The following is a 14,913-nucleotide window of genomic DNA, read 5'->3' as shown; positions in this document are numbered from 1 at the left end:
AACCTCCCTGGGAGTCTACAGGTCATCGTATAGCTTTAATAACTGATGGCCAAATTATCGCCCGGCTGTCCGTTCTCTCCTGTCCAGCTGAATGTAGAGCCCCATAAACTGAAGACTGACAGCGAGTACAGATGACCAAAGTATGAGGTGTATGGGGAGCTTAGGATAGTCCAAGGGTTTATGATTACAACTGTTGTAGTACAGGGCAGTAAAGAAATAAATGGTGGCACCATTGTAGTGGCAGGGAAGGTGTTGATAACACAGCTGTCTGACTGGGATGATACATTAGACGTATAATTATCAGCCAGGGGCGTAACTACCACTATAGCAGCCATAGTGGCTGCTATGGGGCCCGCCGCACCAGGGGGCCCCATGGCCTGCTCCTGCAATACACTGGGACCCCTGAGCGGTCATCATTTGCAGCAGCGGGTGGCCCTGCTGGTCTCCTGGGTTTTGCAAATGTCCCTTTAACTGCAAGCACTCCTGACCAGAGCTAGCAGTTATGTAGTTATGACTTCACTTGACTGTTTAGTGGTCAGTCGGGGGGGGGGGGGCCCAATCAAAAGTTTGCTATGGGGCCCAGCCATTTCTAGTTACGCCCCTGTTATCAGCTATCACATGTGGCCCCATACCCCCTCTGGGCCCTTGTGCACCAGAACATATTGGACAGGATATATATCCCACTCATAGGGCTCGTTCACACTACGGAATCGCTGCCGAAATTCTGTGTGGAACCCCCCTGGGCGGACTCTGTGCCGAATCCTGTCATGCATCTGTTCGAATGGGAGGGCTTACGCGCCTCTCCATTTAAAGAATTGACATGTCAATTCTTTGAGCGGAGAGAGGAGGCGCGTCCTAAGGCTGATCAGTGTACAGTATATACACTTACCTATATACACACACATTGCATAAAATTTATTACAAAAGGAGAATGCTGAATAGGAGGACGACACAAACACTGGAAGCTTTGGTTTTAAATGTATTTCCCTTTATTGAACTGTACTTTAGTTATTGCAAATCAGATAAAGTCACATTTAAAAAGCAGACCATCCAGTTGCTGATTATATTCAATAGACCGTCCTCTGTGAACCGACAAATCCAATCAAAGCATTACATTTCTTTTTATTTTTTTTACTTAAGTAAAAAAATCAAATAATAAAATGGAATAGACAGCTGCCAATCCATCACATCACAAAACACACAACTAAAAAAAATAGCAATTAAATGGTGCAGAAAAATAGGGAAAAAAATAAAAAATAATAACACTTCAAGCTTTGAACTATCAATATAATACAAGAAGCAACAAAAGACAACAACATTGGAACTGATTATTCTAACACTATAAATTCAGTCAGAAGCAGAAGCTCTAAAGAACACTAGTAAGAAGCAGGACAATAAAAATACTGAGCATGAAATACTTTTAATCTCTCCCATTAATATTCATTTCCAGCTGCTTATAATAGCAGCGCCTCATGGCCAAATCATTAGAGTTTTACATCTGGGTTGCAAATGACACTTTGATTGGATGTAATGTTCAAATGGTTTTCCCCACTGTGCCTCCGTCAAGTCTTCTGCGGAGAGAAGTCCTGTAGTGCCACCGGCTCACTGTGCGTGCTGGCTCAACGTGTGGTTCTAAAGAGACGAAGAAAGGAGAAATGCATGAGGGGCGCAATAATAGAAAGCGTGCCCATACCCTCCTACTCAGTACCATTTATGAAGAGCTCCACATAAAAGCTTCTCATTTATTACAAAAAAAAAAAAAAAGACAAATATGAAGGGAAAAAAAAATAAGTCGGTAAGAAATGGCTGCCAATATGACACAGACTTCTTTGTACTGATGCTGACATGAACACACATCACATTTTTTTTAACCTTGTACCAGCCTAGTGCTGCCACCAGGATTTACAATCCATGCAGAGAGGAGAAGAGAAATAAGCAGCAACGGGAAAGGGAGAAAGTGTACCCTGGGGATTTTCTTTTCCTTTTGGCCGCGATAAAGAAAAAAAAAATCCCTTCCCATCACCTTCAGGCCGTTTGCCGTATTGTATCCTTTGTTCTCTACAACAACTGGAGAGAGAGTTCCTTTGCCAGGAGAAAAGAAATTGGCAGAGATTAGTGTTTACAACCCTAGAAATGCCTGAGCAGATCCAGCTGAATTCCAAACGGCTCTACAGCAACACATGTTCATTTTGGTGATAACCTTTTCAGCGCCAGAGTCGGGACCCAGGCATATAAGGCAAAGATGTATGGAAGCCGCAAGTCACACACAGACCCTTATGTACGCTATTCCAAAAATAAACCTTATATTATAATCAGATTACAATCTAGCTACAGAATACGACCATAAAACTGCTCAGGATTTCTGGATCATGACACTGGCAATTAAATAACATATTACAAAAAGGTGTCTGTTTATATCAGAGGTTATAATGAAAGAAATTAAAAGTAGTAACCATTAAGGTGCTGGGTAGGATAGGCAAAAATGGACATGAAAATTGGTAGGGGGGGGGGACTTTAAAATAGAACTACATACACCTGGCAAAGGAAATCTATACTTCAGATCTGCCTAGCAAATGTTCAGAACAGGAATCCAGTTGTATAGGGGCTGTCCCTGTTACAATTTTAATAGACGTTCAGCATATGCATAAGACATATTCAAACACACAACTTTATGCATAGGCCTGCGTCTTTTTAAGTATATGATAAATGTACAGCTAAAGATTTTAACAATTCTGTTTTTAAAATTAAAAAAAAAATTATGTTTATACTTGTAAAATAATACTACCTAGAAAATTGTGAAATTCCCTTCAAACGCTGTTACTGCACATACAACAAACCTATTTACAATGGATACTTATTAAAAGAAAAGAAACGTATTGCATGTGTCCAGTGTATGTCTTTCATTATCCTACATTATTTCATCTATAAAAGACCAATACAGAAGACAAAACGTAGTAAAGGATGCACAGTCTATGGGAATATTGAGCACTACATATTAAGGTTTGTTTTATGCTCAATGATCAGCATAATTGTAATGTGAAAAGACCTTACTGATCTATGCAACAATCCAACTACTACAAATAAAACCATCCAACAAAGAGCAACCATTGTTACTTAATAAATAAAACTACAGTAGTATCCAAAGAATGTCTACAGCCATCAAGTAAAGCTCCAGACATTGTAACCACAGCCTGTAGGGTTTTATTTTTGTGCAAGGGTTTGGTACAGGCAAGTGTCAAGGGGTGACACAGCTGTAGGGTGGTAAATGGTAAGGCTGGGTTCACACAGCGTTTTTGCCATCCGTTTAATAGATCCATTTTAAAATGGTTACTTTTAGGCTACACTCACACGTCAGTATATTTTTAAGGATGAAAAAAGGGGGTGGCATAAAATGATGTCACTAGCTGTCCCAACTAGCCAGGAGCAGCTTTAATGGTAATGTCACAGAATTGCGGAATGCAATTGTGGATAGTTTTGAGGAGTGCTTAGGTTCCCACAGACTTATATTAGAGTGCCTGTACCACAACTGCGGACCACATTACAACCAGTCCTATTTTTAGGCTGCGGATCCACAAAAATAGAGGTGGAGTGAATTGTACCATAAGAACTAATAGGTTATAACGTGCTTAGTATTTGCGGATCCACAAACACCAAGAACTTATGCGGACATGTAAGGTCTTAACGTACACAAAAACCTGGTCAACCACGTTTGATCCGTTGGGTTTTTTTTATAATGGAAGTCAATGAAGAAACAGATGCACAAAAATGCATCCACATTATTTCTATTTAATTTATTTGATGATTAACACCCAACGATTTTCTAGAGTGTAAATACAGGTTTCCATCTTGGTTCTGAGTGACAGCGACACTGACCACTTTGGGCAGTAGTAGGGTTAGCATTTCCCATCTTATGTCTGCATAAATTACAAGGGTAATCTGCAGAGAAGCTGATAAATGACACTCCATCACTGTAATGACATGTACTTAATGAAAATTGTCTGGAGGAAATAGTTAACTAATGAACCTTCCATTCAGAGGGCTGCCTCTCCTGGGGAGCAGTGACCCCATTTAGGAGAAATGGAGTTTCTGAAGCTTGTTATACATAAGAGTGACCACGAGATGGCAAACATAAAAGGACCAACACCACTGTTATGGATCTCTCAGTGTAAGGGGGGGGGGGGGGGCGGTTTATTTTTAGCCATCATTTTTCTGAGTTTTTTTTAAACTAATGTATGTGTCCAAAGTATATGATTAAGAAATACAGCAGGAATGCAAGCAAATGAGTACACACTGCACATTTACCATCCACACAAGACAAATCCATACTCATTCAGCCGGAGTCATTTAGAAGATAATGCACAATCATCACTAGATGGGGGACACACAGGCTGAAAGCAGAAAGACAGCATTAGGAATCTGTGCAGCTGCCGCATTGATTGCAACAGGCAGGTCAATAATGGAATGGTATGTGGCTCCAAATCTGATAATGAAGAGCTCAATAGGAACTCTGCTCTCTGGAACAATACAGAATCATGACATGTGCCGCTAAACACGCCTGGCATTCATTACATTATTAATATATCAGTCTCTCAATTGAGCTCAGGCTACACATACATACATACATACATACACATATAAATTTAAAAATCAGGCCACTGTCATATACATTAAAACACGACTGTGTACATTTGTGATGAAAGACATGGAGGCTCTAAGTCCTGGACTGCCACCATTGTGATGCCTTTTACAAATTCTACATAAGTATTATAATGTATAACAGCTTTAATCATTTCCGTAATTACTATTTCAGGGTTAAAGAGGCAGTGAATTACGTAATGAACTGAATGTAAATATCTCTCTATCTTACCATTTGTCTCCAATGGGTGACTGAAAACCATGCTTGCTGCCCCTTGCAGTCAGACATGCTTATTTTTAGAGCAGTTTGACCGCCATCCAAGAGCCTAAGACTAACAGATGGCCTGTCTTAAAGCTTCATATGTTCACTAGTTTGCACTTCTGACAAACAGTAAATGTACTCAAGAGTGTGCCATAAACAGAGCTGAATGAATATTCTGCTGCTATTCAGTTAATACACTTCATTAAAACTAATAAGCAATGTTTCACATAAAGCAGGTGTGCTCCTGGCTGGCTTACCATTGCAGGTCTATGCAGAGCAGGAGTGTGCGATATCAGCACCTTGCCATGGATTTAGCTCTTATGTGACATAATGTGAATTGTACAGTAGACTTGCTTGGGATAAGCTGTTGGTTTCACAGTTACTGGCGCCATTACCTGCCTTATTCTGTGTGACCAAGGGCCTTGCAAACGTTTCATTGTTACAGACTACCCTCTGTGTTCTTAATGGAGTCTAAGGGATTGCATTGTTCCAGATTACAATTAAGAAGTAGTGTACATTAACATACAAAGTCAGGCAGGTATTTAATTGTATTCCAGTCCCATAAACCATCCCAGCAGCCCCCTATGGCACTCTATAACAATGTGCCTTGTCGGATTCTGCCACTACTAGTAAATTGTAAAATCTTTCCTAAAACAGCCTCATGGCATTTTTTACCAGCACATACTTTTCTTTAAATTTGTGTAATATGGACAACAATTTTATGCAATTCCTTTTGACGTTAAAAAACAATGGTCTGTCAATGTAAAGTATGGACATGCTGGACCCTCTAGAGTGTGAGACTAACTTCTGTTATATAGGAAACAATAAAAAAGACCCTATGCTTACCTCTCTAAATTCTCCCAGTGTCCTCCTGCAGAGTCTCGAGAATACTTATCTCGGGAGTGACAGTCTGCTCAGCCAATCACTAACTGAGCAGGGACAGCGGTGCGGCCAGTGATTAGCTGAGCAGACTGTCACTCCCGAGATGAGTATTCTCGAGACTCTGCAGGAGGACAGGCTATCACTCTTGGAAGTGGAAGTAGCTGCAGTGAGCAGGCAAAAATATTGAGTTTTCTATATAAGGGGTGCAATATATTAAAAGTTGTCTAACACCAGATAACCCCTTTAAAGGGAACCTGTCACCAAGTCAATGCTATCTAATGTATCACCATCATGTTATAGAGCAGGAAGAACCAAGCGGATATATCTATTCATCTCAATCCTTCTCCTCTATATCATGATGCTGATAACCTAAATAGCATTTTTATGGTGTCAGGTTCCCTTTAAAGGGAATCTGTCAAGTCCATACCATGTACAGAGCTGCAGATCCAAGCTGATAGATTTTGTAACTTTTCAAATGGCCATCAGCAGTTGTTCTAGGCAATGGAAGATAGACAAAGAAGTGAGCATAGGCGAAAAAGCGCTCCAGACTTAAAAGGGGGTACCATTCCAAAATAATATGTTTGTAAAAGTCTAAAAATGTGTGGTCAAGGAGGCTGGCTGCCTGCTGGCTTCTTCCTACCCCAATGGACTTAAAGGGGTACTCCGGGCCGGGGGTATTTTGGAGGATCGCCGGGGAGGGGGTGGAAATTGAAGTCGGAGGTCACTTACCTCCCCCGTTCCAGCGCCGGTGCCCGGATTGCACCGCCCGGTACTCCCGTCTCGCGGCTGCTTCCTGGTCAGAGCTGCCGCATGAGACGTGATATCTCAAGGCAGCTCTGCCATTCAGCGGCCGAGGCGGGATCAGCCTCCCCAGCGATCAACCAAAATACCCCCCGGCCCGGAGTACCTCTTTAAATGATAGGTCTCTCCCTATACACTGACCAGTACACTCAGCTGGGTTGTAGAGAGATAGAAATAGTTTCTCTTAGACAGAGATCAGTCAGTGAAGCCCATTAATGGTAGGAAACCAGTAGGTTGAGGTTGCTTTTAAAGTCAAAAGGCAAAGATACCATAAATGCGCCACAATCAAAAAAACAGTCAATATTACAACATGCAAGAAATGAAGCCTTAAAAAAGTAACTGGATACAGATGAATTTAAATGGTTACTTTATCTTGCAAAAAGCAGAAGCCTAGCAACAGTACTAAATAAACAAGATAGATCTGTTTTATAGATGCTGAACAATTACAGCACATAACAGACTCTGTGTAGGAGGGTAAAGTCACTTCACTTAGGAAACTCAAACTAAACTTGCTAACAGAAATGTTTTACTTTAAAAAAGTAACTACATTACAATCAAAATTTACTGCAAAAATTACTTATCCTGACCAGTTTGCTCCTCCATCCCTCCCTTATGTGGCATCTTTAGGCTTTATGCTGCTGCATCAAGTTTTTCAACTGTAAGTGCTTCTAACAACTCATCGCCCTGCCGATCACTGAACCCCTTGTGGCCGCAGGCAACTTTACTCTTGCAATCACAGGAACTACTACCTACTGGGGGCCTACCTGCACATAGAGGCCTTACTAATACATATGGCAATACTGGCATTTTTAAAAGGTTTGATTAGCTGCAAAAGGCATGGTTTACTCCTAATGTCAATTTTATGATTTACCCTTGATCAAAGCTAATATAATAAGCTGTAATATTTATAAGAGCATTGTAGTGTATTTTCTATGTGCATTGTAAGGTGATGGCAGGACATAAACTTCTGGTGCCCACCAAGACTGCTATTTTCTGGGTATTAAAATATGACAGTCTGCCCCAGGGTAAATGGCACATACTTACATGATGATTATTAAAGGGGTTGTTCACCAATTTTATTTTTCTTTCAAATCAACTGGTGCCATAAAGTGCCAGAGATTTGTAATTCACTTCTATTAAAAAATGTTAAGTCTTCCAGTACTTATCAGCTGCTGTGTCTCCTGCAGGAAGTGGTGTTTTCTTTCCAGTCTGACACAGTGATATCTGTTGCCTCCTCTGTCCATGTCAGGAACTGTCCAGAGCAGCAGCAAATCCCCATAAAAAACCTCTCCTGCTCTCTAGACTGGAAATACAACAACTTCCTGTTGGGCATACAGCAGCTGATAAGTACTTGAAGGCTTGAGATTTTTTAATAGAAGTAAAATACAAATCGCTGGCACTTTATGGCAGCAGTTGATTTGAAAGAAATTTTTTTTTTGGTGTACAACCCCTTTAAGATCTGATTTTGTGGGAAAGAAGCAATTTCCCTTTCCATTCTTTGCTTCCAGCTTGTACTATGTGCATTCAGTATATGACCAGGTAGAGTTAGGGGACATCATTCTCCCTCCCAGCGGCTTGTTTATTCACCATATAATTCCTACACATGAGGATAGCTTGGTTTAAATGTGAAACAGCAGATTCTGGTCCTTTCTGACATTTCGGTGTGTCTGACACACAGAGCTGGAGATAATAAATAATCGGGACATCATCACATCTGTGAGCTGGTGGTAAGCTAGATCAGAGAAGACATTCCTTTACGTTCAACTGGAAAAAAGGGGTAAAACAGGCGTGAACTGTCAGTAAATAATCCCTGCTGTGTTCAGAAATGCATTAAATGCAAAGTGAAACGGCCTGTCAGAATGATTATGCGTCCCTGGCCTCATTCATGTTACCACAGCTCTTCTGGCTCTAAACGGGCTCCTTCTCTTGGTGGAAGGCTTTATGCTGTATAACTAAGAGTGTAGAGGTGACCTGTATATTATTGCTGCCATCACGTGTGACACAGAGTCATGGAAAATAGTAGTAAAGACAGAATACTACTAAAATTCTGCTCAATGAAACTATACAATCACATCCCACTGGATCCAGTAGGGCTTCAACCCTTTTACCCCTATAGCTAAACCGCTGCTTTGGATGGTCAGTGGAGACTGTAATTGTTATGAACCATGTAAACAAATCTCAATAGACAGAACATGGGACTTGCTTAGACTTTGCAATGTTGTTAGGAGGCCTAAATGTATTTACTTTCTACGTAGGGGGATGTGTATTATGGCACAAAGCAGCACCAACAGGCATGCTCTCCTCTAAATGGGGAGCTATTTAGTGAGTGTTTCTTTATCTACAAAAAGTGCATTTTGAGAACCAGTGATGAGAGAAAGGTGTGTATGTGTGTGTGTGTAAATATATATATATATATATATATAATATGTATGTGTGTGTGTGTGTATGTACGATGTACATGTGTGTGTGTGTGTGTGTGTGTGTTTGTATGTATATATATATATATATATATATATATATATATATATATATATATATATACACACACACACACACACACATATATACATACACACACACACACACACACACACACTGAAAAGTAATCAGCCTTCCTACTTTTCATCCATTTCCACACACATTGGGTAACCTATAATGCAGAGGACAGTCTGCATGGGAGCTGTAGACACAAAACATAAGTATTTTCTATAAACATAATTTGCATACTTTATTTTGTTAAAATGCAACAAACAAAAAGGAGCCATTTAAATTTTTTTTGTAAAATATGTGAAGCCATAAAAGGTTGACTTACAAAAGTAATCCTGATCAGATCAGAGATGTGTAAAAACCGTACACACACTAACATTAATTTATGAAGCACCCACATAAAGATCACTAGGAATATTGCAATAAAAATGCTGCAAAAATACCAGATATTAACTAAACAAAACTGGTATTTCTTGTGGTCAAGGCACCTGTACAACACAAGCGACCGTTTTACTTGTCCAAATTTTTTTAAATGAAAGGCACTGGCATTAATCGAGCATCCAGTGGCCGTCAGCTTTTCTGGTCACTGCCTTCAATTGGAATGTAAATGCATCTACTAAATATTTAACATACCAACGACAGTGGTAATAAGTCTTCCTAGCATTATGCTAATGTAACAACATCATTTTGATGTCATCCTGCCTTCCAAGCAAATGCAACCAAATTGCAGTTAAGCTTGAATTAATTCAGCAAACCACTGCAAAGGGTGTCAGAGGGCATTACAAGAAACATGAAGCACTTAATGGATTTAACTATGTGTGTTGCATTGCTGAAATACTACTATTGTCTTACTGCACGAAACGGAACAGAAAATATTGACCAAACGTTTTTATCCTTAAAACCATTCACTGCCTTCATTATATGATCTATAACATCTGGAAATTCCCATCATTACTAATTCATAATATGCCAATCTACATAAATTATGGAGGGAAGCCCACTTCATGTTAACACACTCATAGTAATATACGCGTTTCAGGCTGGGAATAGAGGTGGCAATCCTTCGATTTTCTCTTACATAAAACTTCTCGAATATGGATGGCATTGAATGACTCGCTTGGCTGACAAGTTGTTTATTTTGTACGGCTGTGTAGGAAACATAACATTTTAACAAGAAAAACGTACATTAGATTTTTGTAAACCAGTAGAGAGATACCACTGGAAACATCTTAAGCTGCCTTGGGGAAATGTTTCTCACCACTGTGTTTTGAATGCAAGAGTCTCAAGAGAGAGTTGGCACAGAGAGAACTGAGACACTTAGAAAACAAGGTATGACTGACGCCAAGTGCACCCAACAAAGTAGTAACAGTATGATGTACTCAGGGGGATGAATTCTACAAATCGAAGTTTATACTTTAATTTTATTCATGCAATGCATGTCAATATAGACTTCTCACAATTTTACTCCAGAATATTTCTCTATAGCAGGATGATATTCTAGAACATCTTCAATCAATCACTTATAAAACTCTGTTGTTATTGTGGAAATAACACTGACTCTGATGTTAAACAATCTTTCAGCACCGATACTGCAATTACAGTATACTGCTGTATTTACAGAAGAGTCTTCTCAAATGACAGCAATATTGAAAAGACGCAATATCATCTCTTTGATATGTCCAATTGTAGTGACATTTTCTTTTCTTTCTTAGAGGGGGGTGAACTTTCAAAGAAAGGCAATTTAAGTAAAAATACAGCTGAATATTTGGCACACAAAAAGTTGGTCTAGTCTTATCAACGAGGTATGCAGGTTAGGTTACATTGCAGCTACAAAAATATTTAATCTACAGGTTGATTCATATTCATATTACCCCCTTTAGGCAATGGTCCCACAATGTAAAAAAATGTGGGAAAATAACGGCCATAGTTGGAAAATAACGATTGTTAATAACTATCATGATCATTAATTTTGCCCTTTATTTTTACTTTGCGGGAAAATAGGGGGAGATTTATCAAAAACAGTGTAAAGTGAAACTGGCTCAGATGCCCGTAGCAACCAATCAGATTCCACTTTTCATTTCTCAGAGACTCTTTGGAAAATGAAAGGTGGAATCTGATTGGTTGCTAGGGGCAATTGAGCCAGTTTCACTTTACACCATGTTTGATAAATCTCCCCCATAGCTCCTAACTGTATGTATTATAGCTGGTTTCACCATTAAAGGAGTATTCTCATCTATTCCCTACCCTACGAATAGAAGATAAAAAGCAGATCGGTCAGGGTACGTTACAACAATCTTAAAATTAGTGGAGCGCACTCAGCGCGCAGCTACCACTTCCATTCATTCACTATACAGCCATTGAGCATTGTTGAGCGCTAAACCCAGAATTGTTCAGCAGCACCAAAGAAAATGACTGCAGCAGTGGCCACACACATGCTCCAGTTTTTTCCCTGTCCTTGGGATCAATGGGGTCCCGGTGGTTGGACTCCCACAGATCAGCTTGTTACCCCTTATACTATGGATAGGGGAAGAAGAGTTGAGATTGGAATATGCCTTTAAAGAAATACTGGCAATGTATTGCCAGGGTAGATGAAGTACAAGCAAGGATCAATAATATACTGCTCCAGAGCTGGGCTTGGATCAGAAAAGAAGGAAATATCTATTGGTCAGCACTTTCAACGGTTATTCAACCACAATCCATTTTTTCTCAGTATTAAATACATACAGTCAAGATTACTTTGGGGTGGTTGCCATCCAAGTAACTGGAAAAACATCAACCATGACAGATTCTCAGACAGTTATTAATCTTTTTATCTATTTGCATACTAAACATCCAACATTTCTTAGGTTATAAATCGATAAAGGATTATTTTTTCTTCAAACATTGTACCTGGCTAACAACAACAACAACAACAACAACATCAACAACTGATTCTGATACAGCAAATCTGCTTTCACTAAATGAGAGATATTTGAGCTTGTTTGTCAGGACAAAAAGTCAATACTGCAAACAGTATGAGCTAACACAAGGCTGTTTTCAGTGTGTGCAACAACTGTAGCACAGGCAGAATGAAACGTTGAAGGCTACATCTCCTTTACTGCAGACAAGAAACTCACTAAGAACGATAAATAATTGATGTGACTGGGGATATGTGCTGATACTGCTACTGCTCTGCTTTCCAGAATACATTGGGCAGGTATGGAGAACATTCCTCCATTTCTTTTTATTACAGTCCCTACTAGAATATGTGCTCTATCGTTTTACCCCAAACGGTTTCTGTGCTAATTATAAGTTTCAGCAATTCCGAAGTGCCAGGCAACGGTAGAAGAATAAGTTCCAGAGACAAACCTAATTTGCTGTGATGAATTGTGTGCATGCTTCGCTGATCAAAACTGCAGCTGAGACATATTATATTTAATGATCTAGACATTTCTTGTAAAAACACTCAGATATATATATTGTTATGTCTGGATAAGCAGCAGAGTTGTATTCCAAGAGAAATTAAATAAACGAAGGATTGCAAGAGTGAAACAGTCACAGCTCTTCTTGTATATTTTCCAAAACTAAAATAAGATGCTTTGCTAATAATTAGAAACATACAAGATATGGTGCCTATGTAATCCAAGCCCAGGACCAGAATCCAGGTCTAATCAGTGCATGAGTTATATAGTCCTATATGGTGGTGACCAAATCTATGCACCAGCTGGAGAAAAATAATCCATACACCTGGTAGGTTATATTTAGGGGTAAGGCTGGGTTTACACTACGTTTTTGAAATCCATCTTTTTCATCCGTTTTTGCAAAAACGGATGGAAAAAAGAATGGAATTGTGGGCATCCATTTTTCCATGGACTTCCTTTATTTAAAAAAAAAAAAAATCTAAACGCATCTTTTTTTTAACACACTCAAAAACGTACTTGACCTAAATTTTTGTGTATGTTAGATAAAACAGATGCCTTTTGATCCTTTTTTTTTATAATGGAAGTCAATGGAAAAACGGATCAAAGGGGATGCCCACAAATACACCTGGTTTTCCTTCCATGTTTTGAATAAATGGATGGAAAAAAAAACAGTTTGCCAAAACATAGTGTGAATCAAGCCTTATCCAAGAGTGAAAAAAAAAAATCAGTTACTTTCTTTTCAAAGACAGCACCACACCTGCCCTATGCCATGTGTGGTATTGCAACTCAGTGCCATTCACTTCAATGAAACAGAGCTGCAAAACCATGCCTAAACCGAGGACAAGAGTGGTGCTGTTTCTGGAATAAATTGGCCATGCTTTTCTAAGCCTGGATAATCAGCTTTAGGTATTAGAGGGGGGTGCTGCTGGAAGACCTGGGCCAGCAGCACTCAACAAACTGCAGTCAGTTAATATTCACACATTAGCCATATGATCTAATTTACTTGGCTGTCAGCTATACCATATACTGTCTTCCCTAGAGTAGAACATTATAATTTCATCTGTATTGGAGTGAACTAGTGAAGAGTTGGAGTTATAAGTAAAGAATAAAAATAAATAAGGAGGGGCAATGAACCAGGATGAAACTTGTGTATCATGAGACACATTGGTGCTTAATACCTTTGAAAAAGGTTATTAACCTTTTTTTTTTTTTTTATGGAGGGGGGATCAAACTGTTGGGGCCAGAATCAAAAAACCTACCCATTCTGGATTTGGCTACTGCAGTAGCAGTTTTCCAATAGAGACTAGGTGACATCAGCCTACAGGTGTTTTCCAGTACTTGGAAATGGATGGCCTATCCTTAGGATATTAAATTAATAAAACATAAGTAGGGGTCCGACTCTCGGCACCCCCACTGATCAACTGAATTAAGTCCTATGGGACTGCTCATATATAAATAAATACAAACATGCCAAGCCAAACTGACAGATAGCAGTTGGGGGGGAAAAAAATTAAATAAAAAAGGAAAAAAAAAGAGAGAAAGAAAAAAGAAAGCCCCAAAGGGAACTTGCGAACAGTGGTAAATGATCAGCTAAACACTGGTTCTTCTCAGCCATGGTCACTATGGTATATGGCAAGCCAGAGGATGCGTTCACACTACAGAATTCTTGCAGATAACAACCCGCAGATTACGCAGATAACCCCAGCTTGACTCTCCGTCCCATAGACTCCATCAAACAGGCGTGCGCGGCGGAATCGTGGGACGTTATCCGTGAGAATTCTGTAGTCTGAACGCACCCTAAGACTGGATTTGAAATAAAAAATTTTTTAATATAGTGGAGAACAACCTTAAAAAAAGATTTTTCAACTAATTGGGGGGGGGGGGGAATCAGGGAATGCTCTACTTTTATTTAGTTAGCTGCAGTGATAACTTTCTGTAATATTCACACGACTGTTGCACTTAATCATCGCTTAACGATCTTGTGATCATTGCATCCAAGTAAACAAGGAGCAGTAGGGATAGTCAAAGTGGTGGTGGGTTTATCAGGAACGTAAGGCTTCTATGTTTTTTTATTACTCTTACCTCCACTGTGTTTTCTCATCCGCTTTCTGAATGCAGTCAAAACCACAGCCCCATTTCCTCCTGAATAGACATGCAGTTGTTGGCTATTGGTTAGGAAATATGGACGTGGTGTCAACCACATTTGAAACACAGCCTTAAAGCGACTACCCACAATCTGATCCCCCCCCCCCCCCCCCCCCCCCAAAATCGCTTGTACCATCAGATAGCTGTTTTTAATCCAAGTTCTGTCCTGGGGTATGTTTGGCAGGTGATATAGTTGTCCTAAAAAAACTACTTTTAAACTTGCAGCCCTGTGTCCAATTTGTGTGGCCTAGAGTGTGTGCGCCCTAGAATTTAGATGCCCCTCTGTTACTCCTCCCCGCC

The 14,913-nt window shown here is 39.7% G+C and overlaps 1 protein-coding gene across 2 annotated transcripts in view; it reads right to left on the bottom strand.

The window, feature by feature from the left end:
- Positions 1-966: 966 nt before the first annotated feature.
- The window catches only part of ZNF423 (zinc finger protein 423), a 198,357-nt gene continuing 184,410 nt past the window's right edge, over positions 967-14,913 (bottom strand). For both annotated transcript variants that reach the window (XM_069965945.1, XM_069965947.1), the window contains exon 8: positions 967-1,632. In XM_069965945.1, coding sequence (XP_069822046.1) covers positions 1,603-1,632 — 30 coding nt within the window. In that variant the 3' untranslated portion in view covers positions 967-1,602. The remainder of the gene's footprint in view (positions 1,633-14,913) is intronic.

Source organism: Dendropsophus ebraccatus, chromosome 4 (assembly GCF_027789765.1).
Source record: "Dendropsophus ebraccatus isolate aDenEbr1 chromosome 4, aDenEbr1.pat, whole genome shotgun sequence".
Lineage (NCBI taxonomy): Eukaryota > Metazoa > Chordata > Amphibia > Anura > Hylidae > Dendropsophus > Dendropsophus ebraccatus.
This window is presented reverse-complemented; position numbering and strand designations above follow the sequence as displayed.